We start from the raw sequence: 26,040 nt of genomic DNA on the forward strand, positions 1-26,040 counted from the left end.
AAGCCACGTGACGGCAGGTAACCGAGAAACACATCAGTGTTCTAGAAATTCTGTGGCACAGAAATTTGACATGGGAAAGACTTTAGATCACTGAGTCTATAGGTTCCCAACCTGAGGAGTTTCAGGCAGACCTAGGGAGTTGTGACCTAGATGGGAGTCATGACGCAACTGTCTTTGCAGCTGTAATGATACGGGAGGGGACGAGAATCACTACCTAATCCACTCGTCAGCTGGCATCAGAGCGTCCCCTGTGTTACAATATCTAGCATTTTGTGCAGATGCGCTTTAGATCTGCTCAGTGATGGGGCTTAAACTGCTGAATTATACAAGGTTACAGGTTGTGTATGATAATCAGTGTGACACTTTATTAGGCAGAATACTGAATGTGACTGATGAAGTTTGTCAGGTCACACTTTCAACCAGTACAACGTGTTTTTTAGAATGATTGTTGTTTATAGAGCTTACCATTGGGATAAAGAAAAAGGAGAAGACGGCGGCTAAAAAGCAGAGGACTGGTCCTCTTAGAATGATCTGTAAGATATGATGTTTGTAGAAGGCCTGGTTTTCAGACATCTGTATCTGGTGATTCAGCAAGTAGGGATGATAGAAGCCATAGGCTACTATCACTGCCTGTAGAGAGGAGAAAATTATTGATTTACAGTGGATATTTAGACAAGTCAAAGCTATAATTCTAAACTGGGACCCAAACAATAGAAAACCTCTAATACAACAAGCCCCAGAGCATGCTAACCGCTGCTCTCTGCTCTCCTGAGAAGGGCTGATCTGACAGGAATGGAGGGGGGAATCTCACAGGCTCCGGCACTGCGTAACACGAAGGGTACATCTGCACTGCTGCTGGGACCAAGCCTCTCAGCCCAGCTAGACAGACTTGCTCTAGCTCTGCTGAAGCCAGTGCACTAGCAGCAGGGACGCTGTGGCACGGGCTGCGGCTCAGGATAGCCACCTGAGCTGAGACCCAGGGAGTCAGGAGGACTTGGACTAGGGTGGTTAGCCTGAGCTGCTGCCTGTGCCCCAATGTCCACACTGCTATTTCTGGTGTGCTACCTTGAACGGAGCTAGTGGGAGTCTGTCTACCTGGGCTGAGAGGCTCACTGCCAGCTGCAGTGAAGACATCTCCACCATGCACGTTAGGGTGCACTAATGGAGGATGTGTACATCACCACCTCTGCACAGATAAGCAAGACCCTGGGCTTTATTATTCTGAAGTGCAAGGAGACCCACCACAGCAACTAGCAGGCAGCTAGGCATTCCCCCAGAAGAAAACACATGCTGCAGGTCAGGGGAAAGTGGGACCTATAGAGAGGAAAGGGATTTGTGAAGGTCTGAAGAGGTCGGCCAAAGGGTAAATACTTGAACTTCAGATATGTATCTAAACCAGCCTCTGAACTTTTCCACTGACAGTGCCTAGGACTGATTGTGCCTAGGACTCCACTGTGCTAGGCGCTGTACAAACTCAAAACAAAAGCATGGTCCCTGCCCCCCAACTTTCAATCTAATGAATCTCTTTCCATCTTTAACCTGTTCACCAAATCATTTAAACACACACACATGAACGTTTCACTGCCCACTCCCGCTGGCCCAAGGTCACCCCATTTTGGTAAGAAAGTGACGAGATCTTTCAGACAGTATTTCTGGGGGGATAAATAAAAATTTACAATTTTATCAGGAGAGAATAATTTTAATCATTTCTACTAATTGAAATTTGTTTGCTTGTGCAAATGGCAAGATTTCACCCAACAATGGATTTCATAGAAATCAGGGTTGGAAGGGACCTCAGGAGATCATCTAGTCCAACCCCGTGCTCAAAGCAGGACCAATCCCCAATTTTTGCCCCAGATCCCTAAATGGCCCCCTCAAGGATTGAACTCACAACCCTGGGTTTAGTAGGCCAATGCTCAAACCACTGAGCTATCCCGCCCCCCACCCCTGCAAAAAAATAAAAATAAAATAAAATTTCTTAACAGGAAGGGACCATTGAGTTGGTCATTTGAAAGGTCATTGAGTCCACTCCCCTGCCTTCACAGCAGGACCAAGTACTGTCCCTTATTTTGCCCCAGATCACTAAATTGCTAATGCTCAAACCACTAAGCTACCCCTTCTGCAAGTACTGAAGAAAGCATCTGGTTTGGCAAACAAACCAACCGTGAAAATGAATAGGCTGGCCAAGCTGTGCCAACTGCTTTCCATGCTCTTCATGCCAATGGAGGCTGGAAATGTTGTGTGAAGTCAGGAATCCATTTTTCTTCTTCTGATAACTACCGCAGGACCAGGTGCTTAGAAATGCTTTCAGGACCAGAAACCATTTTAACTGGTTCCTAGCCATGGCAGGCCATGAGCTATTGCACTTACTAAATCAGGGAGAGGGCTAGTGGTTTGAGAGGGACTGTGAGTCAGAAGGCTGGGTTTTTTTCAGCCTCTGCCAGACTCGTTGTTGTACCTAGTTATAACACGTAGTTATGCAGAGATTTTGTATTCTCTCCCCACCACCACACCCCATATGACATTTTTGTTCTGTGTTTGCACTGCGCCTAGCATAATAGGGTCCTGCTCCATGAGTGAGGCTCCTTGAGCAAAATAAGTTCAGAGGCTGGTATAGATGTTAAAAATGCCTGACAATCTAGCAGCACAGAACTCAGTCTCAGGTCTGGCTGAAAGGGAGCCATTGCAGAGGTAAGAGATACTGGACTACATTCAGCCAGCTAGATGATAGGATGTGTAAATACATCTCCCTGTGCCTACAAGTCACCTAACTCTCCGGGGGAAACTCATTCCGAGGGAGGATGGAACTGCCAGCTTCTCCCACTTGGTGTTTTTGCCTGGCGAGGACTGATTTGATTTCCACTAGTAAGTCGCTAGGAGGGAATTCACTAATCAATGCATCTTCTAGCCACACCCACTCAGTGGCAAGGGCTGCTTACTTTTCAGACAGTGCTGGCTCTGACACCACCAGTGACAAGGAGGTAACAGTTGCCTTGCATCACTGCAGTCTCACCTCACTGGGCTTTGACTTACCAGGGCCTGAGTAGCAGAAGCAGATGTAAACTTTGGGTTGAATTTAGCACACTAAGATTTGTGTGACTACGGAGAGGCTTCACAGAGTAAACATTACAAAAAGTTTGCAAAGATTTTAGTAACTGGGGCACAGGTGCTGGGGGTTCTGCTGCACCCCCTGGCCTGAAGTGGTTTCCATCATAGTGGTTTGCGTTTTGGTTCAATGGCTCTCAGCACCGCTGAACTGGGGTTTCATTTTCCCTTCAGAAAGCAAGTCCTCTCCTCAAAAACCTCAAGGCTGCTAATGTTTTGTACATCATTTAAAATCTGAAGTTCAAAACTTTCAGCCAATATAAAGCACTTAGTTCAAGGTGTAGCAGTTCAATAGAGCGGCAAGTAAAATCATACTGGGGTTCAAATGGAAAGATATAGTATAGTAATAGTGACGATTGTGAAGTCCACTCTTGAAACCTACCTGGGCTAGAATGTATGTATTTTATTAGAGAATTGGAGTTCCCATACTTCCAAGTATGTAGAGAGCTTATTTCTAGCTCTGGTGATTCATAAAATATTGTGATTTAAATCTGTCACTTGTCTCTCACAAGCATTGCCTCAATACAGTCCAATATAATCCTGGACTTAATACATGAAGTCATGGTCCTGTGACCAGTGTAATTTTCAATCCCGTCGATAAAGGTAACTGTTTCATTAAGATTTGCTGTTCCCTTATACTTAATGGTTAAAAATAAGGCGGAGCCCTTGTACCTGTATTAAAAAGCTCGCAGAACAAAATATTGAGCAGCCATTCAGAACTCCAGTAAGGGGGGGGAAAATCATCATCATCATACAGTCCATCAACTGCTACTTTTCGAGTTCCTTTTTAGAACAAATTTGTCATGATTCAATGGGTTTTGAACTTCCTGATTTGGTTGCATCTGTGTCTTTATTGGCATTCCAAATGCTTTAATTTTTTCATACTGCAAGATAACTAGCTTGACTTGGGATAGTGAAAACAGTCACCACATGATTTGGCACTTGTCTGAGTTACCAATCTTTCACTATCACAAAAACCATACACTAATAATAGCAATATCACAAAATTTTATATGAAATTTTCCTAATGTTCTAGATCTATATTAATAAATCTAATTGTACTTCGATCTAATAAAATCTAGTCTCTAATAATGAATGGAAAAAGTAAACGAGTGACACCCGTACCTGGATAAGGCCGATGACAATAGCACAAGTGCTAAACATGAAAATACCAAAAGGTACACCTGGAAAGGAGGCCATTAAGGAAAACTACAAGAAAAATGTAAACAGGTTAAATAATTCCTCAAGATGTAATAAAGGAAAGCAGCAGAGATGAGGAATTTACTAGTTCTACTTTCATTTAACCTTAAAACTTGAACAATCCAAACAAGACAAATTCCTCCTTGGTATAACTCCACTGACTGTAAGCTACAAGTATGCCCAACTCATGCAATACATGGCTTCCACGGTCATTGGGGTGTTCATAGATTTGGTGTTGCAGGAGTTGTTAAACGGTAGAGAGAGGCCCAAAGCAACTGACTAATCCTGAACTCCTTCGTACCAGCTTTGGTCCCCAATCCTGCAATTGACTCTGTATGACCAGATCCCTGCACCCGCACCGTACTCACTGCAGGACTGGGGACTAAGTGGCTATGGTCCTCACCATGACTGCTATGTCAGCTGCTTTAGGCTGAGCCTGTTGTACATACAGTGTTACCAATAGTACATTAGAAGGGTGGGGAGATTGCTAAGTCCAGCTCCCCAAAGTTAGAAAATGCCAGAAATAAGTCTGCCTGTGCAACCTGAATTCAGTCCTCTTACACGTATCCATTATAACACAGTCTTTAGTTACATGATCCAATACTTTTTGCCACAGAATCTTGGCCTTGTTCAGCGCACGAGATGAATGGTGCTCAGTGAATGGGGGAGTTATTCAATATTTCAGTTCCGCATACGGCACAGGGCTGGATGCCACCATGGCAATGCTGATGGTCTGTCACGAGCATACTGCCTGGCGTCCCAAGTTGCCCAACTCTATGGTGTTGAGCAGAGGGGGGGGGATATGTGACGGGGCAAGGCCAGATGGCTATAGAAAAGTAGTGGGAGATAGATATATTAGCTCCAGGTTAAACAAATCCCTGGTACAAAGGATAAGTGAAATGGCAACTGTTCCAGGTCAATTAAGATACCTGGGGCCAATCAAGAACTTTCCAGAAGGCAGGGAGAATGCTAGGTTGATTGGGACACCTGAAGCCAATCAGGGGCTGGCTGAAACTAGTTAAAAGCCTCCCAGCTAGTCAGGTGGGTGTGCATGTCAGGAGCTGTGGAAGGAAGTTGTCCTGTTGGAGAGGCTGAGTAGTACACACCATATCAGGCATAAGGAAAGAAGCCCTGAGGTAAGGGTGAAGTGGAGCTTGAGGAAGTGAGGGCTGCTGTGGGGGAAGTAGCCCAGGGAATTGTACATGTCATGTTTCTAAAAGGTCAGCTACAATAGCTGATACTATTAGGGTCCCTGGGCTGGAGCCTGGAGTAGAGGGTGGGCCTGGGCTCCCCCCCATGTTTGCCCCCTGATTAATCACTGAGACTGGGAGACAACAGAGACTGTGCAAGGAAGGATAACTTCTCCTCACCTCCCTCACTGGCTTATGATGAAAATGGCTCAGTAGACTGTGACCCTTATCTCTAGAGAGAGAAGGGTTACGTGGAGGGTCACAGTGAGCCTCTGAGGCTAGCGAAATCCGCCAGGAAACACGGGACCCACGGAGGCAAGGACAGAGCTTTGTCACTATATATATATATATATAAAAAAATAATATGTTTGCATGTGTATGTATACATACACATACACACACACACATGCAAACATATTATATATATATACACACACACACATACACAACTCATTACAGTATACACAAAGAGCCTCCCAAAAGCCCAATTTTGGACATCTACATTAAATGAAAAAATTCTTAAAAAGAACCCACCAAAATGAAATTAATAAACGCACAACAAGAAGCCCTAATCATGTTTTAATGTGTTAAGTTTTTAGGATTATCAGAAAAATAATACATATGCACTGCAGTGGGGTTCAGGAGTCATAATAATGCTCTCTAGAGTTTCTGAATGCTTTGATTAGGTATTTTTTAGAGTTAAAGCAGCCATATTAAACATGAATGAAAATGTAAAGCTTACTTACCGTGTATGGCAAGAAAGTTATGAGCATCATACATGCCTAGAAGGGAAAAAAAGCATGTTTGAAATACAAGCTCGACTAACAGAGCAGTAGATGTGTTAGATAAGGTTGACTAAGTCCTGCGAGTCCATCGCTGTTAGGGATTACACCAACAAATAAATAATTTTAATTGCTAATGCAGGCATTGCCTGAAGAAAAAGCATTTGTTCCTGAAGTTGCTACCTGAATCCTGCAGGGAATGGATTACTACGGAGCAGACTTAAGTGTTTTCTTAGGCCAAGTCTACATTATAAACTTACACTGGTATAACTACGTTGCTCAGGGGTGTGAAAAATCCACAACCCTGAGCAACGCAGTTATACTGACCTCACCCACGATGTAGACACCGCTGTGTTGACAGAAGGGCTTCTCCCATTAACAGAGCTACCACCTCTTGCAGAGGTGGATTAACTACACCAACGGGAGAAGCTCTCCCATCAGCATAGTAGTGTTTTCACTGAAGTGCATTAAGTGTAGATCTGCCCTAAATCAGAGTATTCAACAGAGCTGACCGTTTGGCCTTGACACTTCAACTCCAGGCTTATTTTAGCAGTATTAGAATGTCTTTCATCACTACTCTAGTTTTATACAGATATATATTTTGTCTTTATAGCAGATCTATATTTAGTTTATGATCTTATTTCACTTCCTAGGCCTTCTAAAGTAGTAATGCAGAAATTTGATATTTTCCCCCCGTGTTTCAAACATCTCTAATTTGAGCTGGTTGAAAGTACACATCTATCTGATCCCCAATGTTTTACATATTAAAAAAAAAACAAGCTAAAAAAAGAGAACATTAACCACATAAAGATGTATTGTCTTAAAAGCTATGTTAGAAGAGGATTAAATGTCTTTACCAATTCCTCAATAATTCATTGATTGTAATGTTATCTTAGGCCTTGTCTACACTGGCAAGTTTCTAAGCAGTAAAGCAGCTTTCTGCGTTGTAACTCCTGAGGTGTACACACTGCCAAGCCACTTAGTGCGCAGAAACTGCGCAGTTGCAACGCTGTAAAAAACCCACCCTAACGAGAGGCTTAGAGCTTTCTGCACTGGCGCTACAGTGCTATGGTGCCAATGTAGACACCCTGGTTGATTACAGCGCCCCGACTGGCCTCCGGGAGGTGTCCCACAATGCCTGTTCTTGCCTCTCTGGTCATCAGTTTGAACTCTACTGCCCTGCCCTCAGGTGACGAACCGTGAGCTCCACTCCTTAAATTCCTTGGGAATTTTGAAAGTCCTCTTCCTGTTTGCTCGGTGATGCGTGCAGTGGTCTCCGCATATCTTTCCAGGTGACCATGCCTGCTCCACGCACCAGGCGATCCCCCGCTTGGAGCAATGCTGAGCTGGTGGACCTGATCAGCATTTGGGGAGAGGAGGCAGTGCAGTCATAGCTGCGCTCCAGCCGTAGGAATTATAATACCTATGGACAGATTTCACGATGCATGACAGAAAGGTGCTATGACCAGGACACACTGCAGTGCAGTGTCAAAGTGAAGGAGCTGCAGAATGCCTACCACAAAGCGCAGGAGGCAAACCGCCGCCCTGGTGCTACGCCTGCGAGCTGCCAGCTCTACAAAGAGCTGGACGCGATACTCAGTGGCAACCCCACCTCCACTGCGAAGGCCACTGCGGATATTTTGGTGACTCGCATGCCAATCGAGAGTGGACCGAGCCAGGAGGAGGAAATCTTGGATGAGGATGTGGAGGGGGAGGGGGACCCTGAGGCAGAGGACGACTCAGAGGTCAGAGATGCATGCAGTCAGGAGCTCTTCTCTACCCCGGAGGAGGCTAGCCAGTCACAGCTGTTGGAGCTTGGCGAAGCACAAACAGGAGAGGAGGCCCCTGGTAAGTGCCTTTGATTTTGGGAATCACTGAAGTGAGTTGCTGGGGGCAGGAGGGTTGCAGAAAATAGGGTTGTGTCTATATGATGCGCGTACCACCACATGTGTAGTCTGAGTGGCAGATAGGGTGGTGTTTGACTCCCTCACTTCACAGGAATCTGCCTCAGAGATCTCCACAAAACTCTCATGGAGATACTGGGCAGTCTGCTGCTGCAGGTTCTTTGGCAGATCTGCTTTGTTTCTTGCCCCATTAAGGGTAAGTTTCCCATGCCATTCTGCCATCATGGAGGGGCAGGGGGGACCAATGCTGCACACAGGCGAGCTGCAAAAGGGCCAGGGTGGAAGCCGCAGTCTTGGAGAAGACCCTCCCTTGATTCCCTGCTCACCCTCAGCTGCGAGATATCTTCCATAATGAACACAGCCTGTGGAAAATGTGGGGACAGTAATGATAGGCCCACCCCCTACAGTGCTGGCTCCCACAAAGAGCCACATGCTCAGTGTACAGTACGGTCCTGGAACACTCATTTCCCCTGCCTCTGTGGTTACTCACCATTTTAGGGGTCTTGTGGCTCATGTGTGCTTGCCTAAAGTCAGCCAGTTAGTGATAGGTATGTGAATAGTGGCTGTGTTTTAAATCACTGAATCAGTGGTCTGTGTGTTGCAAACAATACTGCTTCTGTAAAATGTTGCATTTTGGCTTCACAGATATGACCTTGGGATCCCAGCCTCCCTCTTTGTTATCGCCAGCTGAACAGCTGCGCAAAATTAGAAAGCAGCCACAAAGAACCAAAGAGGACTTTCTGCATGATGTCATAATGCACTCTGCGGCCGAAAACCAAGAATTGAAGGAGTGGCGGGACAGTGAGAAGAGGGACCGAAAGGAGAACGCGGCGCACCAGAATGAAGCCACGGAGCGGCTCTTAAAACATTATGGAACGCCAAGCGGACATGCTCCAGGCGCTACTAGCACTGCAAACCTAGCAGCTCCGCATCCGCCCTCCCCTGCAGCCGCTGTCGCAAAACTCTTTGCCATGCGTCCCCCAGACACCGCCAACACACTCTTATCAACCTCCTGGCTCCAGGCTGTACCCGCTGCATTCCACTCTTCCCCTGTTACAGTCCAGCACTGCGGACTCTCAGTGCCCACTGCACTGAACACCCAGCCCTCTGCAGTTTAGTCCTGTTGAAGTACAGTACCTGCTGCACTGTACTCCAAAGGAGAAGGATAGATATGATACCTGGACACACACAAATCTTTAACCGTCCCAGGACCCCATCTCCTCCAGGGACCCTCCCTTCCCCCATCCTCCTCAGTGCTGATGTGGTTTTTTTTTGTTTGCTCTCACCTTCGGCTGTTTTTTAATAAAAGAATTGTTTTGGTTTGAAAGTGATCTTTATTATATTAATTGAAAGCAAACAGAGCCCTGCAAAGCAACAGACAATTTTCTTAAACCTTCATAGTGCATCATCTGCACCATCACAATCGCCTCCTAGCATTACAAGCACTGCACTCCCGAGCATAGCAAAAAATATTAGTGGCTTTCAGTTTCAAATTGCTGCCTCAAGGCATCCCTGACCCTTATGGCCCCACGCTGCGCCCCTCTAATAGCCCTGGTCTCTGGCTGTTCAAATTCAGCCTCCAGGCGCTGAGCGTCAGCAGTCCAGCCCTGCATGAAGCTTTCACCCTTCCCTTCCCAAATATTATGGAGTGTACAGCACATGGCTAAAAGCATAGGAATATTGTCATCGGCCAGGTCCAGCCTCCCATATAGGAAGCGCCAGCAGGCCTTTAAACGGCCAAAAGCACACTCAACAGTCATTCTGCACTTGTTCAGCGTATTGTTGAACCACTCCTTGCTGCTGTCAAGGTGCCCTGTGTATGGCTTCATAAGCCATGACATTAAGGGGTAGGCAGGGTCTCCTAGGATCACAACGGGCATTTCTACTTCCCCTATGGTGATCTTCAGGTCTGGGAAGGAAGTCCCTGCTTGCAGCTAGCTTCCTGAACAGGCCAGTGTTCCAAAAGACGTGTGTGTCATGCACCTTTCCAGACCAGCCTGCGTTAATGTCCGTGAAATGCCCACGGTGATCCACAAGTGCCTGGAGAACCACTGAGAAATACCCCTTGCGATTAATGTACTCGGTGGCTAGGTGGTCTGGTGCCAGAATTGGAATATGCATGCCATCTATCGCCCCTAGGCAGTTTGGGAAGCTCATTGTGCAAAGCCATCCACAATGTCATGCACGTTGCCCAGAGTTATGGTCTTTCGGAGCAGGATGCGATTAATAGCCCTGCACACTTCCGTCAACACGAGTCCAATGGTCGACCTTCCCACTCCGAACTCGTTAGCGACTGATCGGTAGCAGTGTGGAGTAGCCAGCTTCCACAGTGCAATCGCCACATGCTTCTCCAATGGCAGGGCAGCTCTCATTCTTCTGTCCTTGCGCTGCAGGGCGCGGGTGAGCTCATCACACAGTCCCATGAATGCGGCTTTCCTCATCCGAAAGTTCTGCAGCCACTGCTCATCATCCCAGATGTGCATGATGATGTGATCCCACCACTCAGTGCTTGTTTCCTGAGCCCAAAAGTGGCGTTCCACTGTGGTCAGCACCTCCGTGAATGCCACAAGCAATTTCAACAAGGAGTCCGGTGGCACCTTAAAGACTAACAGATACATTTGAGCCTAAGCTTTCGTGGGTAAAAACCTCACTTCTTCAGATGCAATTTCGTGTCATAGCTACTACATGTGGCAAGATCAACATCAAACTGCTCTTGACTTTGTAGTTTAAGGAATAACTTCACTGCCACTCGTGACGTGTTAGTGAGAGTGAGCAGCATATTGGTCAACAGTGCGGGATCCATTCCTGCAGACCGAAGAGGCAAAGCACAAATTGTTGAAAGATGGTGCCAAATGTGGATGGAAGCACAGGGATTGGTGGGATGTGAAGCAATGCATCATGGGGCACTGGGACAGGACCCAGGATGCCCCGCGACCCCCTCCGCCTTCCCACAAGTCTTAGCGGCAGAAGAGAAAGAGATGCTCTGTGGGATAGCTGCCCAGAGTGCACCGCTCCGAATACCGCTGCAAGTGCTGCAAGTGTGAACACACTACTGCACAGGCAGCTAACAGTGTGAACATACAACAGCAGTTTCCCTTCAGCGCTCTCTGAGCGGCACTGTAACTGCCAACACTGTAACCCTGCCAGTATAAACATACCATAATGCCATAATGGTATTTAAAGTCAGTTTGGGTATGTCTACACTACGGAATAAGGTCGAATTTATAGAAGTCGGTTTTTTAGAAATCGGTTTTATATATTCGAGTGTGTGTGTCCCCACAGAAAATGCTCTAAGTGCATTAAGTGCATTAACTCGGCGGAGTGCTTCCACAGTACCGAGGCTAGAGTCGACTTCCGGAGCGTTGCACTGTGGATAGCTATCCCACAGTTCCTGCAGTCTCTGCTGCCCATTGGAATTCTGGGTTGAGATCCCAATGCCTGATGGGGCTAAAACACTGTCACGGGTGGTTCTGGGTACATATTGTCAGGCCCCCCTTCCCTCCCTCCCTCCGTGAAAGCAAGGGCAGACAATCGTTTCGCGCCTTTTTTCCTGAGTTACCTGTGCAGACGCCATACCATGGCAAGCATGGAGACCGCTCAGGTAACCGTCACCGTATGTCTCCTGGGTGCTGGCAGACGTGGTACGGCATTGCCACACAGTAGCATCAACCCATTGCCTTCTGGCAGCAGACGGTACAATACGACTGGTAGCTGTCCTCGTCGTGTCCGAGGTGCTCCTGGCCACGTCGGCTGGGAGCGCCTGGGCAGACATGGGCGCAGGGACTAAATTTGGAGTGACTTGACCAGGTCATTCTCTTTAGTCCTGCAGTCAGTCCTATTGAACCGTCTTATGGTGAGCAGGCAGGCAATACGGATTGCTAGCAGTCGTACTGTACCATCTTCTGCCGGGCAGGCAAGAGATGACGATGGCTAGCAGTCGTATTGTACCATCTTCTGCCGGGCAGGCAAGAGATGAAGATGGCTAGCAGTCGTACTGTACCATCTTCTGCCGAGCAGCCATGAGATGTGGATGGCATGCAGTCCTTCTGCACCGTCTGCTGCCAGCCAAAGATGTAAAAGATAGATGGAGTGGATCAAAACAATAGACCAGATTTGTTTTGTACTCATTTGCTGCCCCCCCTCCCGTGTCTAGGGGACTCATTCCTCTAGGTCACACTGCAGTCACTCACAGAGAAGGTGCAGCGAGGTAAATCTAGCCATGTATCAATCAGAGGCCAGCCTCACCTCCTTGTTCCAATAAGAACAATAACTTAGGTGCACCATTTCTTATTGGAACCCTCCGTGAAGTCCTGCCTGAAATACTCCTTGATGTAAAGCCACCCCCTTTGTTGATTTTAGCTCCCTGAAGCCAACCCTGTAAGCCGTGTCCTCAGTCACCCCTCCCTGCGTCAGAGCAACGGCAAACAATCGTGCATCTGAGTTGAGAGTGCTGTCCAGAGCGGTCAAAATGGAGCACTCTGGGATAGCTCCCGGAGGCCAAAACTGTCGAATTGTGTCCACAGTACCCCAAATTAGAGCCGGCAAGGCCGATTTAAGCGCTAATCCACTTGTCAGGGGTGGAGTAAGGAAATCGATTTTAAAAGCCCTTTAAGTCGAAATAAAGGGCTTCATCGTGTGGACGGGTGCAGGTTTACATCGATTTAATGCTGCTAAATTCGACCTAAAGTCCTAGTGTAGACCAGGGCTTAGTTATAAGCAGAATCATTTTAAAATGTCAAATTTTGTGACATGAGGACTGTCAACCGAAGAGGTTTAAAACAACAGAATAAAGCAGTGGTCTCCAATCTTTTTATGCACAAGATCACTTTTTGAATTTAAGATCAACCCAGGATCTACTCCACCCCTTCCCTGAGGCTCCGCCCACTCCATTCCCCCTTCCCTCCATTGCTCACTCTCCCCTACCCTCACTCACTTTCACTGGGCTGGGGCGGGGGTGCAGGCTCTGGGCTGGGGCCAAGTGGTTCGGAGTGTGGGAGGGGGTCCCGGGGCAGAGGGTTGGGGTGCAGGAGTGAGGGGTGCAAGCTCTGGGAGGAAGTTTGGGTGCAGGGGTCGTACGGTCACACTGCACTTAATCTCATAGAATCCCCTGGACATTTCATGAGTTTTATTTTTTATTAGTGTCATTTGTGGTTTATAGATCCAAAATCCTTCAAGGATTGTCACAAATCAGTGTAACATTCTCAACTGTGGGTTGTGCATTGGCTGAGCCTGGTGCAGGGGCTGGGGTGCAGAAGTGAGGGGTGCAGGCTTTGGGAGGCAGTTTGGTGCAGGAATGGGCTCCGGGCTGGTGCAGGGGGTTGGGGTGCAGGAGGGGGTTAGGGGGGCAGGCTCCGGCTGGGAGGTGCTTACCACAGGCAGCTCCTGGTCGGCAGTGCAGCAGGGCTCAGGCAGGCTGTCTGCCTGCCCTGGCCCCACGTTGCTCCCGGAAGCAGCTGGCTGCTGGCACGTCTCTGCGGCCCCTGTGGGGAGGGGGACAGCGGGTCTCTGTGCTCTGTGCCCACTAGCGCCGCCTCCACAGCTCCCGTTGGCCAGGAACTGCAGGGATGATGCTGGGGGTGGTGGCAACGCGCGGAGCCACCTCACCCCCCTGCCAGGGGCTGCAGAGATGTGCCAGCAGCCAGCCGTTTCCGGGAACGGCGTGGGGCTAAGGCAGGCAGGTAGGCAGGGAAATTAAGCTGTATGATTCTGCCTGTTTTCCTATTTGGCCAATTTAAATTACTCAGATTAAAATATAATATATATTTAATATATATTATATATAATATAATATAATATACTTTGCTGACAGTATCTGGATACAAATATAACAAAAAGTGTAGCTCTACCGGCTTTTATACATTTCAACCTTACATTTGCTGGTTCAACTATGATTGACAGAGACTCACCAAATTTAGAAGGGCAAGAACATCGTCTATAAGTTCTATCACCTGAAACAGTCTGCAAAAACAAGACAAAAAGCCATGAACCAACCTACTTAGTAAAAACAAGCATTGATAACATTATATCATAAACACATTTCCAGTGTTCAGCAATTTATATAATAAGCAGCCCTGGCAGCTAGCAATAAATATCTGTCTGATTGAAAAAACAAGCATCTGATTATCTGAAACATAAAAACATTTGTTTGTTAAGAAAATAAAAATGCTAGATAAGGAAATCCAAATTAATTGCTGAAGGGGTGGTTACTGTGAATCATCTCTTTCTAATTTTTCAAGGGCAGTTGGGGTCAGAAAAGAGATTATGTAAAATGGGCATTTTCTTACTTTACAGATGTTTCTTATGTCATTCTGAATCAAATTTGTTTACTGAAATACATTTTCACAATGGCTACAGAGCCAATACAGATGTGAAAAAGTGAGCTGAACTTTATTGACTCTCACATCAACAGAATTATTAACCGAGGCCATGATCGTGCAAACATGTGAGTAACCCCGATGAAGTCAATGGATCTACTCATGTGCTTCAGTGGCCCTAAAACTCTGAGTGCAGGGTCATAGTCTGTACTCATTTAAACTTGTGAAATTCCACTGCAGATGACAGTGTTGCTCAAATGTGAAAACAGGCAAATTTTCCCCAATAGAAACTTTGTTTACTGGTTATGCACGAACCAGAACGAAGCCAGACTGATGTACACATTCCAAAATAAATTTGCAGGTGTGGCAGTTAGAATAAATGGTTTAATTTGCAAATATAGCATGGTTCATCTGGAAATCTTTGAGATTTCTGAATAGCATCTGAGTCATTTTTCAAAGTAGACCCAGATTATGAGGTTTTGTTAAATTCATCAATCTCAGAATGTGCATGAAAAACAGTTTAGATTATTCCCCCTCTACATTCAGCTTTGGGGAGGGCGGAATTAGTCTGGTTCTCGTTGAATTTTACTTAGATTAAAAAAAGCAAGGTAAATTGGTTAAATATTTTTAATTTTTTTTATGTCTGTAGGGTTAATTTTATTGTATTCCTCTATTAATCTATAAAGTACACTGATCACTGAACCTCTGAACCTAGGTCCTCCCACAAACTGTTCCTTAACTTATTAAGAACGGCTATATTGGGTCAGACCAAGGGTCCATCTAGCCCAATGTCCCGTCTTCTGACAGTGGCCAGTGCCAGGTGCTTCAGAGGGAATTAACAGAACAGGTAATCATCAAGTGATCCAACTCCTGTCATCCACTCCCAGCTTCTGGCAAAGACAGGCTAGGGACACTCAGAGCATTGGGTTGCATCCCTGACCATCCTGGTGAACAGCCATTGATGGACCTATCCACCATTAAATTATCTAGTTCTTTTTTGGACCCTGTTACAATTTTGGCCTTCACAACATCACCCAACAATGCGTTCCACAGGTTGACTGCACTGTGTGAGGAAAGTATTTCCTTTTTGTTTTAAACCTGCTGTCTATTAATTTCATAGGGCGAGCCCTGGTTCTTGTGGTATGTGAAGGAGTAATAACACTTCTTTATTCATTTTCTCCATGCCAGTCAAGTGTGACAGACTTCTCCGGGGTGCAATCTGGAACTCGGGTACCGCTGAATCTTCTGGCATACCAATCTGGTCCCCCTCATACTGGACTCCATCTTGTGCTTGTACTTTTCCACAAACTGTGCTGGGGACTTTGCTTGGGAAAAAGTAGTTCCCTCCACACAGCAGAAGCTATAAAGTGGGGAAGCGACATCATCACTTGGCCTCACATCCCCCACAACTCAACACCTGGAAGCACCTGAGGAACAAAGACTGAACAAGGGATGGTCCCAGACAGGAAAGAAGGGATCCCAGCCTGTGTATGAAAGATCTACAAACTGCTTGTATGATCAGGATGACACACTGCTCGATTCAAATCCTGTCTAGTGTATAGAACTTAGATTGTGATTTTGTTTATTTCTTAGGTAACCAACTTTGATCTACAAAAACAACAAGGAGTCCAGTGGCACCTTAAAGACTAACAGATTTATTTGAGCATAAGCTTTCGTGGGTAAAAACCTCACTTCTTCAGATGCATGGAGTGAAAGTTACATATGCAGACATAAATATACTGACACATGAAGAGAAGGGAGTTACCTCACAAGTGGAGAACCAGTGTTGACAGGGCCAATTCGATCAGGGTGGATGTAGTCCACTCCCAACAATAGATGAGGAGGTGTCAATTCCAGGAGAGGCAAAGCTGCTTCTGTAATGAGCCAGCCACTCCCAGTCCCTATTCAAGCCCAAATTAATGGTGTTAAATGTGCAAATGAATTTTAGTTCTGCTGTTTCTCTTTGAAGTCTGTTTCTGAAGTTTTTTTGTTCAAGTATAGCTACTTTCAAATCTGCTACAGAACGCCCAAGAAGATTGAAGTGTTCTCCCACTGGCTTTTGTGTGTTACCATTCCTGATGTCCGATTTGTGTCCATTTATTCTTTTACACAGGGACTGTCCGGTTTGGCCAATGTACATGGCAGAGGGGCATTGCTGGCACATGATGGCATATATAACATTAGTAGACGTGCAGGTGAATGAGCCTCTGATGGTGTGGCTGATGTGGTTGGGTCCTCTGACTGTATCACTAGAGTAGATATGGGGACAGAGTAGGCAACGAGGTTTGCTACAGCGATTGGTTCCTGGGTTAGTGTTTCTGTGGTGTGGCGTGTAGTTGCTGGTATTTGCTTCAGGTTGGGTATGCTATTATTTATAGTTGCTTAAAATCTATCTTTCTGTAGTTAATAAATCTGTTTTATATTTTTTACCTAAAACAGTGTGTTCTTTGAAGTGCAAAGGGAAATCTGCTCAGGAACAGGGGCTGGTGCATTGTCTCTACACATTGAGGGAAGGGCGGACTGCGTAATAACTTACACTGGTCAGGCTTCTAATCAGGGCAAGACGGTACAGCTCTGGGGTCCTAGGCTGGGGGCTGAAGCCTCTCTATTGTTGGTTCATGAGTGCCTGGCAAAGGCATTCATGCAACTGCAGCTGGGTATGTCCCTGCCTGTTTAAATGTTTGTGCGAGTGCAGGACCGGGAGGAATCTGCAGCTTATCATAGGATCACAGTGTGGGAGGGGACCCAAGCTGGTGAGACAGGGCTCAACGGTACCTCAGTTCCAGGTTGCACCCCGGAGAAGTCAGTCACCTCAAGATTTTATAGATCTCTACCATATCCCCGCTTAGTCATCTCTTTTCCAAACTGTAAGGTCCCAGTCTTTTTAATCTCTCCTCATATGGAAGCTATTCCATACACTTAATCATTTTCGTTGTTCTTCTCTGCACCTTTTCCAATATCTCCTTTTTGAGATGGCGTGACAGAACAGCAGGCAGTATTCAAGCTGTGGGTAGAGCATGGATTTATATAGAGGCATTATGACATTTTCTGTCTTATTATTTATTACTTTCCCAATGGTTCCTAACATTGTTAGTTTTTTTGACTGCCACTAGACATTGAGTGGGTGTTTTCAGAGAACTCTCCACAATGACTCCAAGATCTTTCTTGAGTGGCAACAGCTAATTTAGACCCCATCATTTTGTATGTACAGTCAGGATTGTGTTTTCCAGTGTGCGTGACTTTGCATTTATCAACACTGACTTTCATCTGCCATTTTGTTGCAAAGTCACCCAGTTTTGTGAGATCCCTTTGTAACTCTTCGCAGTCTGCTTTGGACTTAATTATCCTGAGTAGTTTTGCATCATCTACAAATTTTGCCACCTCACTGTTTACCCCTTTTTCCAGATCATTTATTAATATACTGAATAGCACTGGTCCCAGTACAGAGACTTGGGGGACACCATTATTTACCTCACTACGCTCAAACCTGACCATCTATCCCTTCCCTTTGTTTTCTGTCTTTTAACCATACTGATCCATGAGAGGACCTTCCCTCTTATACCATGACTGCTTACTTTGGTAAGCCTTTGGTGAGGGACCTTGTCAAAGACTTTCTGAAAGTCTAAGTACACTATATCCACTGGATCACCCTTGAGTCCACATGCTTGTTAACCCCCTCAAAGAATTCTAGTAGACTGGTGAGGCATGATTTCCCTTTACAAAAGCCATGTTGATTCTTCCCCAACAAATCATGTTCATCTATGTGTCTTAATGCAGTCTGCTCCAAGAGGTGTTACCTATAACCATTAGTGCCACAGAAAGCAATTTAATGATCCCTCCCCCTCAGGGGAAGGAAGAAGGCATCTGTAAATTTCTTAACTTCAAATGAGACTTTTTTTGGACTCCACAACTGCAAAGATTTATGCCCATGCTTAATTTTATTCACAGGAATAGTCACAATGCAATCAATGTAGCTACCCATGTGTGTGAAGTTATGCGCTTGCTTAAATCTTTCAAGGATCAGGGCCTCCATTAATATAGATACGTCCTTTGACAACTTTAAGGAGTTAATTTATCACACCAGAGGCAAGAAAGGCTATATCGCAACTGGTCCTCCAGAGACATGTCGCAATCTGAGGTCGCTATGAAAGGTGGATGCTGAAAAAAACATTTTAGCCAGCACAGTTTACACAAAGGTGGAAGGTATGTTTTGCTTATAAGGGTCTTAAAAAGATAGCTAGACACTAGGTCACTGACATGAGTACCGCTCCCTCAAAAGTGCATGAGCACAAGGAAAGCTAAGCATACAGCTCAAAGGGATGTGCTATTTCTCCCCCACCTACAATCTCTTCTGGGCTAGCAGACAGGACTCCCAAGTTCATTTCCTTCTCCTGAGCAGCCACTGCCAGTGCTCCTCCAAACTAGGGGAGCGTTTCTCCTTCAATCTCCTTTCCTCCCTCCCCCTTTGTCTTTCCTTCCCTTCCTCTCTGCATGTAGAACAAACTACTGCCCAAGCTCAAGCTTAAGACTATGTTCATCTGTTTAAAACATTCAGTCAAGGCAGCCATTAATTCAATACCCAGAGAAAAGAGTTAAAGAAAACATTACTCAGACTTAAAGGCCAGAATGGACCATCATGGTCATCTAATCTGACCTCCTGCTCATTGCAGCCTACAGCCCCACTCCTGTAACAGACCCCTAACCTCTAGCTGAGCTACTGAAGTCCTCAAATGATGATTTAAAGACTTCCAGTGTCAGAGAATCCACCTTTTACTCTAGGTCACGTCAGCAGGTGACCCATACCCCATGCTGCAGAGAAAGGCAAAAAAAAATTCAAGGTCTCTACAAGTCTGACCTGGGGGAAAATTCCTTCTGGACCCCAAATACAGCGATCAGTTAGACCCTGAGCGTGTGGGCGAGACCCATCAGCCAGACACCTGGGAAAGAATTCACTGCAGTAACTCAGAGCCCTCCCCATCTTGTGTCCCATCTCAGTCTGTTGGGGAATTTTGCTACTAGCAGATGGGCCACATGCTGCAGTAGGCAATCTCATCATACTATACCATCCCCTCCATAAAACTCAGTGTTGAAACCAGTTAGGTTTTTTGCCCCCACTGTTCCCCTTGGGAGGCTGTTGCAGAACTTCACTCGTCTGATGGTTAGAAACCTTTGTCTAATTTCAAGTCTAAATTTGTTGATGGCCAGTTTATAGCCATTTGTTCTTGTACCAGCATTGGCCCTTAACTTAAATAACTCCTCTCCCTCTCTGATGTATTTATAGAGAGCAATCATATCTTCTGTCAGCCTTTGTTTGGTTAGGCTAAACAAGCTAAGCCCCTTAAGTCTCCTCCCGTAAGGTAGGTTCTCTGTTCATCCTAGTAGCCCTTCTCTGCACCTGTTCCAGTTTGAATTCATGTTTCTTAAACATGAGAGACCAGAATTGCCCAAAGCATTCCAGGTGAGGTCTCACCAGTGCCTGGTATAATGGTACTAACACTTCTCTGTCTCTACTGGAAATACCTCGTCTGATGTGTCCTAGGACTGCATAATCCTTTTTCACAGCTGCATCACAGTGGCAGCTCAGAGTCATCCTGTCAACCAATACACCCAGGTCTTTCTCCTCCTCTGTTGTTTCCAACTGGTAAGTTTCCAGCTTATAGCAAAAATTCTTGTTGTTAGTCCCTAAGAGCATGACCTTGCCCTTTAAACTATACAATTTCATCCCATTTCTATTACTTCAGTTTTCAAGGTCATCCAAATCGTCTTGTATGATATTCAGGTCCTCCTCCGTGTGGGCAATACCTCCCAACTTTATGTAATTCACAAATTTTATTAGCACAATCCCACTTTATGTGCCAAGGTCAGTAATAAAAATGTTAAATAAGACTGGTTCCAAGACTGATCTCTGAGGAACTCCACTAGTAACCTCCCTCCAGTGTGACAGCTTACCTTTCAGTACTACCCACTGCAGTCTCCCCTTTAAGCAGCACCTCACCCACCTTTCAATTCTCGTATTAATCCCATATTCTCCAATTTAACTAATAATTTCTCCTGTGGAACAGTATCAAATGATTTATTGAAATCAGGAAGATTAGAACTACTGCATTTCCTTTGTCTAAAAAATCAGTTATCTTCTCAAAAAAAGAAATCAGGTTGGTCTGGCACGATCTACCTTTTGTAAAACTATTTTGTATTTTATCCCAATTACCATCTACCTCTATCTCCTTAACTATTTTCTCTTTCAAATTTTTTTCCAAGAATTTACATATATTCGTCATGACTAGATTGAAATGGCTGGTTTAAATAAAGATATGGCATTGGAAAAAATGCCCAACAAAGCATTCTGTAGTAGTCACTTTATAGGCAAAGTATTACAGATGAGCCATAGGAAATCAAATCTTGTTAAGTTTCTCTATTTGAAAGGGAAGATTTTAGCATCTCACAATTTGAGAAATTAGATATTTATTCAACCCATGTTTTCTTCACCCACATATTATTCATTTCATAGCCTTCCTAAAAGATAATTTAAAGAGGTTTAGTAATAAATTTTACTTTTCATATGCATTCAAAAAGTGCCATTTATGATGGTATCAAAGCCTCAAGTAAGATAAACTGCAGTTATTTCACTAAGCTAATATCACTAGAAAAACAAGCAGTTGAATCAAGTTATTCTCACTGCTATTTAATTACTGTACATATTTACAGTACATCAGTGAGAAATTAGGAAAAAGCCTCAGGGAAAAATAGGACAAAATGTAGTTATATTCCCCTCCCAACCTGTCCGAGACTTGAAGAAAAAAAAAAAGAGTGGGTTATGGTTCTTCTTTATCTTGAGCAGTGCCAAATCAAAGCAAACTGGTTTTGTTTAGACAAATTAGGAAATAAATTCCAGCTAACCTGATCTCAATTAGAAAAGAAGCTCAGATGGTTGGGGTGGAAGGGAAAAGAAAGAGACGACAGGGGAAAGTCTTTCTTGTCAATTTCCTTTTAACAAAGCATGCTGGGAAGGGGCACAGTCTGCCCCCCCTAGAAAATGCAGATTCTCCAGTTTCTCACTCAGTTTTAAAGAAAATGCTGTTGGGGAGAGAAGTGATGTTGTATGCACTGGAAAGGACAAACGTAAGCTCTAGACCAATTCTGCTGTTTGAATTCCTCTAACTATATATGTTAGAAATTATATTCTTAATGGAACAACGTATATTTTACACTCTACAAATCTAAAATAGCTTGACTTTAAAGATACAGTATTTATTTTCCTTTACTTTGCTGCTACTGTGGTGGGTCAGACCTGTTGGTGATATTGTACAATGAATTTTTGTACCTTCTGCCAATATTATCTAAAAGAAATTTCCCAAACATCTCTTATCTTATGTTTTCTGTAGCTTTAAAAAACATTACAAAAAGATGGCTTAATATCAAATACTTTAATCCTCTTTGGCTATAACCAAAACATTCTTTCTATCAGGACTCAGTGCAAATTTCCAGAAAAACGTGACATAGCATCTCCGGTCACTCACTTCCACTAAACTAATCTTGCTTTAACTGCCTAGAAGGAATTAGACAAAAAAATGTTCCCCCTTTTCATACCTTATATGTGCTGCCCAAGCCACTGTTACTATTAAAAAAGTCATCAGGTAGACTGCAATTTTCATTAGTAGAAGCTGTTGAATACTTTCACCTAATTTCTGAAATAAAACAGTGTTATTAATAGAAAAAGCACATCATTGCAAAATATAGACATGAGGAATGTTACATTCTAAAATTGCCAGCAATATCTGTAAACAAGTCATAACTTCACAGTGCAGAATAAATTTTGAGAATGTCTTGCCTGCTAAAATATAGATTTCTTCCAACCATTTCCATTTTCTGATTTATCATCCATACAGTACCACAAAAAAGAGTAGTGTGCTTATCAGACACTTGTAAGCCTTCTGGAATATCTGCTCCAATTACCTAGATGACTGCATAAGATGTGTCAGGTTGTGGTTTACCAAATAAAAATAGGAACCATTGCTCAACAAACGTGGAGGGTTTTGGTACCGCTCACTTTTAAGGGGTAAGACAATCACTTGTGTTCACAGTTAAAGAAGCGTAACTATTAATCAAGCTGGCCTATTGTGTATCCTTTGTAAATTACTACACCTCTCTGTGCCTCCATTTCCACATCTGTGAAAGGACAATGATAATTATTTTCATAAAGCACTTTGAGTTCTACTGGTTTTTGTGCTATACAAGAGCCTGGTATTATTACCTGTGCTAGGATGACCCTACACTGATTTAATGAAACAGATATTTGTTAGCTGAATTGAAGATATCATTAGGGTTTTGGGAATTACTTAGATTACAGTTTCTGAGTGCAGTAAAACTGTTAAGAGCTACAGAAATGTCTTGTTTTACTGACATCTAAACTGTCATTTGGGACATTGCTACCATATCTTAATTTATAGGATTAGCTTTTTAAAAAATCTTGAAAGATAACTGTCTGGAAATCATCAAAATACAACACCAAAACCAAACTCAAGATTTATCAGAGCTGCGTTCTTTCAACACTACTTTATAGTGCAGAATGCTGGGGAATGAGAAAGTATGACATGTCCAGACTGTCTTCATTCCATACAACCTGCCTCAGAAAAATACCTCTGTATCTTTTGGCCCAGAATAATCTCAAACCAAGATCTACTGATACAGTGCAGCCAAGAGGATCTGCGCACCCTCATTGCCAGGAGGCGTTGGAGATGGATCGGTCATGTGCTTCGGATGGAAACTGATTCCATCACCATAGTAGCAATAAGGTGGACATCTGAAGGCAAGCAAAAATAAGGCTGCCCAAAAACAACATGGCGAAGAGCTGTGGAAGCCGAGCTGAAAAACCTGGGGCACAGCTGGGGAACCATTGAAAGGCTTGCCAGAAACAGACAGGAGTCGAGGAGCTTCGTCGCTACCCTAAACGCCAGAGGCATAATAGGAACATGATGATGAAGATGATGAAAGATAACTAATAGAATGGATACATAGTGATAAGCATCTCTCTGCTGTTATAAACTTTGTGTCTAACTTGGAACACAAGCTCTGCATGGCAACGCCTTGTCACTTTACTCGTTGCTATATCATCATTACCTCTGTAACATTATGTGAAAAGATATGGGTTGAGCCTTACATCCACCAATTTCTTAACTACTGCAGGCCCTTCAACTTCACGTACTGCCATCATTATTTCAGTAATCCTTATGGTGCCAGTACACTATATGGAGACATAATGAGAGAGTCCCTGGCAGAGTTAGAGTCTAAATCAGAGGTGGGCAAACTCTGGCCCGTGGGACCGTCCTGCCCTGCGAGGCTCACCCCCGGCCCCTCCCCCGCAGTCCCCCTCCCCCGAAGCCATGCTGTTGTGCGGCGCAATGCTCTGGGCAGCGGGGCTGCAGAGCCTGGCCTGACCTGGTGCTCTGTGCTGCGCGGCGCAGCTGCCTGTCCCGGTGCAGCCGCGCTGCCAGCCACTGGTGCTCCAGGCAGCGTGGTAAGGGGGCGGGGGGGGGGGGGTGGGATAGAGGGCAGGGGAGTTTGTGGGGTGGTCAGAGGGCGGGGAACAGGGGGGTTGAAGGGGCAGGGGTCCTGGGGGGCTGTCAGGAAGGAGAGGAGGGGTTGTATGGGGCGGTGAAGGGCAGTTAGGGGTGGGGGGTCTGGGGGAGAATGGGGCAGGGGTTCCCGGGGGGCAGTCAGGGAACGGGGTGGGGGTTGGATGGGGCAGGAGTCACGGGGGGGCGTCAGGGGGCAAGAAGCGGGGGGGGGGTAAGATAGGGGGTGGGGGCCAGGCCATGCCTGGCTGTTTGGGGAGGCACAGCCTCCCCTAACCGGCTCTCCATACAATTTCAGAAACCCGATGTGGCCCTCAGGCCAAAAAGTTTGCCCACCCCTGGTCTAAATAGACAAGATAAAGGGTAGGAAAGGAGACAGGCATGGAGGTGGAGTAACTTGCCCAAAGGCAGTAACAGGACTTCCAGCCTAATATCTGATTCACTAGACCATGATGCCTCTGGTCACTGTGACGTGACATGACATGACACTGCATTTCTGAGAGGTCTTGACCAGCAAACATCCCCATTCAAAACTTCCCAGAGCTGGAATTTGGAGCAGGAATTCTTCAGAAGCCTCAGACATGTTTGCTTTCAGTGACTTGATTCCAGTATGTGAAGGAAGATGAGATCGGGATGCAAGAGGCCAGAGTCCCCCAAACTGTCAAATGTGGACCCCAGAACCTGCTGGTCATGTATTGCTGGTTCCTCTACCTTATTTCCTACTGTTAACGTATATTTTGCCAGTTAAATTATTTAATGCATCTTCAATAGAAGAAATTTGCTGCAGTTGCCTAAGGAATATAGTGTGGCTGAGTGGGAGGGGAAGTGTCATAAGACAATCTTTATTAAAATATGGTTCTTGCTGTAAAAGTTTGAGGATGCGGACACTGCACAGAAGGTCTGTTTTCATTATGGTTCAATTTTGAGCTCTCTAATCTAAATACAATAAAATGCCAAATATGTCTTTGCAATCTGAATTGCTAGGCCTCATTTGCTCACTGCTCTGTACAGGAGAACAGAAGACCAAACCATCTGATGTAAGGGCAAATCATTTTCTAAACCAAGAAAATGTTAATTAACAACCTAAACCCTAGTATTCAAAGTCCAAGAACTGATTTAGCAGCTATATCTCTACTTCCCCAAAAAACTAAAACTTGGTTTCCTTCTACTTATACTTAAGGCCAAATATTGCTCTTCGCTACAATTCTGTAAATCTGGCAGAACTCCGCTGACTTAATAGTTTATTGATATTCACATCAGTGAAGGGGAGGAATTTGGGCCTGTTGATCTACAGCTGATTCTTCTGCAGTCCTGGAGCCTTAAAATTCTTCCTGTCTTGAAGGATAGTACCCTCCTGGGGGAGGGGGGAGGAGATTTTTCCCTTGGGAATTTTAAGGCTTTACAATTGCAGTATTTCCTTTTCCAGCCACTTTGACAACTGCGTCTATTGATTAAGTCCATTTTTTCTGCATTAGTAGCTATCCTATTCTATTACTTTGCATTCCCATTATCTTACATAATTTAATGTCTTTAACCCATCCTTTTGATAAACATAGACCTGTATTCTCTCCCTTTCTTTTAAGTGGCGAGTTCTATAGCTAACTTTACTAACCCCTCCAGCGAACAAAATATCCTTTGAACATATTAGTTGCCCTGTCATGTGCTGTGGGGGGCGGTGCCTGGAAGCGAGAGTAATGCACGGAGCCCTCTGTCCCCGTCCCCGTCCCCCCACGGGGGTGGGGCCACAGAGGCATGGTTCTGGCTGCTTCAGGGAGTGGTGCGGGCACGCAGCGCCACGGTGTAGGCAGAGGGGCGCACAGGGGTGGGCAGGGGAAGCTTGGCAGGCCGCACGAAAGAACCCCGCGGGCCGCGTGTTTGAGACCCCTGCCCTATGTGCTCTCTACAGGGAAAACGAGGGACAACACTAATTTGGTATCCTATTCTGAATTATACTAAGGTTCAATCCCCCAAGC

General features: G+C 45.1%; 1 protein-coding gene across 5 annotated transcripts in view; it reads right to left on the minus strand.

The window, feature by feature from the left end:
* The window catches only part of TMEM175 (transmembrane protein 175), a 46,011-nt gene that overhangs the window by 11,694 nt on the left and 8,277 nt on the right, over positions 1-26,040 (minus strand). For 2 of the 5 annotated variants that reach the window (XM_037902262.2, XM_043546355.1), the window contains exons 3-7: positions 22,083-22,180; positions 14,088-14,139; positions 6,242-6,277; positions 4,231-4,314; positions 466-630 (exon numbers count right to left, since the gene is read on the minus strand). In XM_037902262.2, coding sequence (XP_037758190.1) covers positions 466-630; positions 4,231-4,314; positions 6,242-6,277; positions 14,088-14,139; positions 22,083-22,180 — 435 coding nt within the window. Of the gene's footprint in view, positions 1-465; positions 631-4,230; positions 4,315-6,241; positions 6,278-14,087; positions 14,140-22,082; positions 22,181-23,612; positions 23,719-26,040 lie in introns of those variants that run through there. The other 3 variants (XM_037902264.2, XM_043546354.1, XM_037902266.2) reach the window with 3 other exon arrangements.

This window comes from Chelonia mydas, chromosome 5, assembly GCF_015237465.2.
Source record: "Chelonia mydas isolate rCheMyd1 chromosome 5, rCheMyd1.pri.v2, whole genome shotgun sequence".
Lineage (NCBI taxonomy): Eukaryota > Metazoa > Chordata > Testudines > Cheloniidae > Chelonia > Chelonia mydas.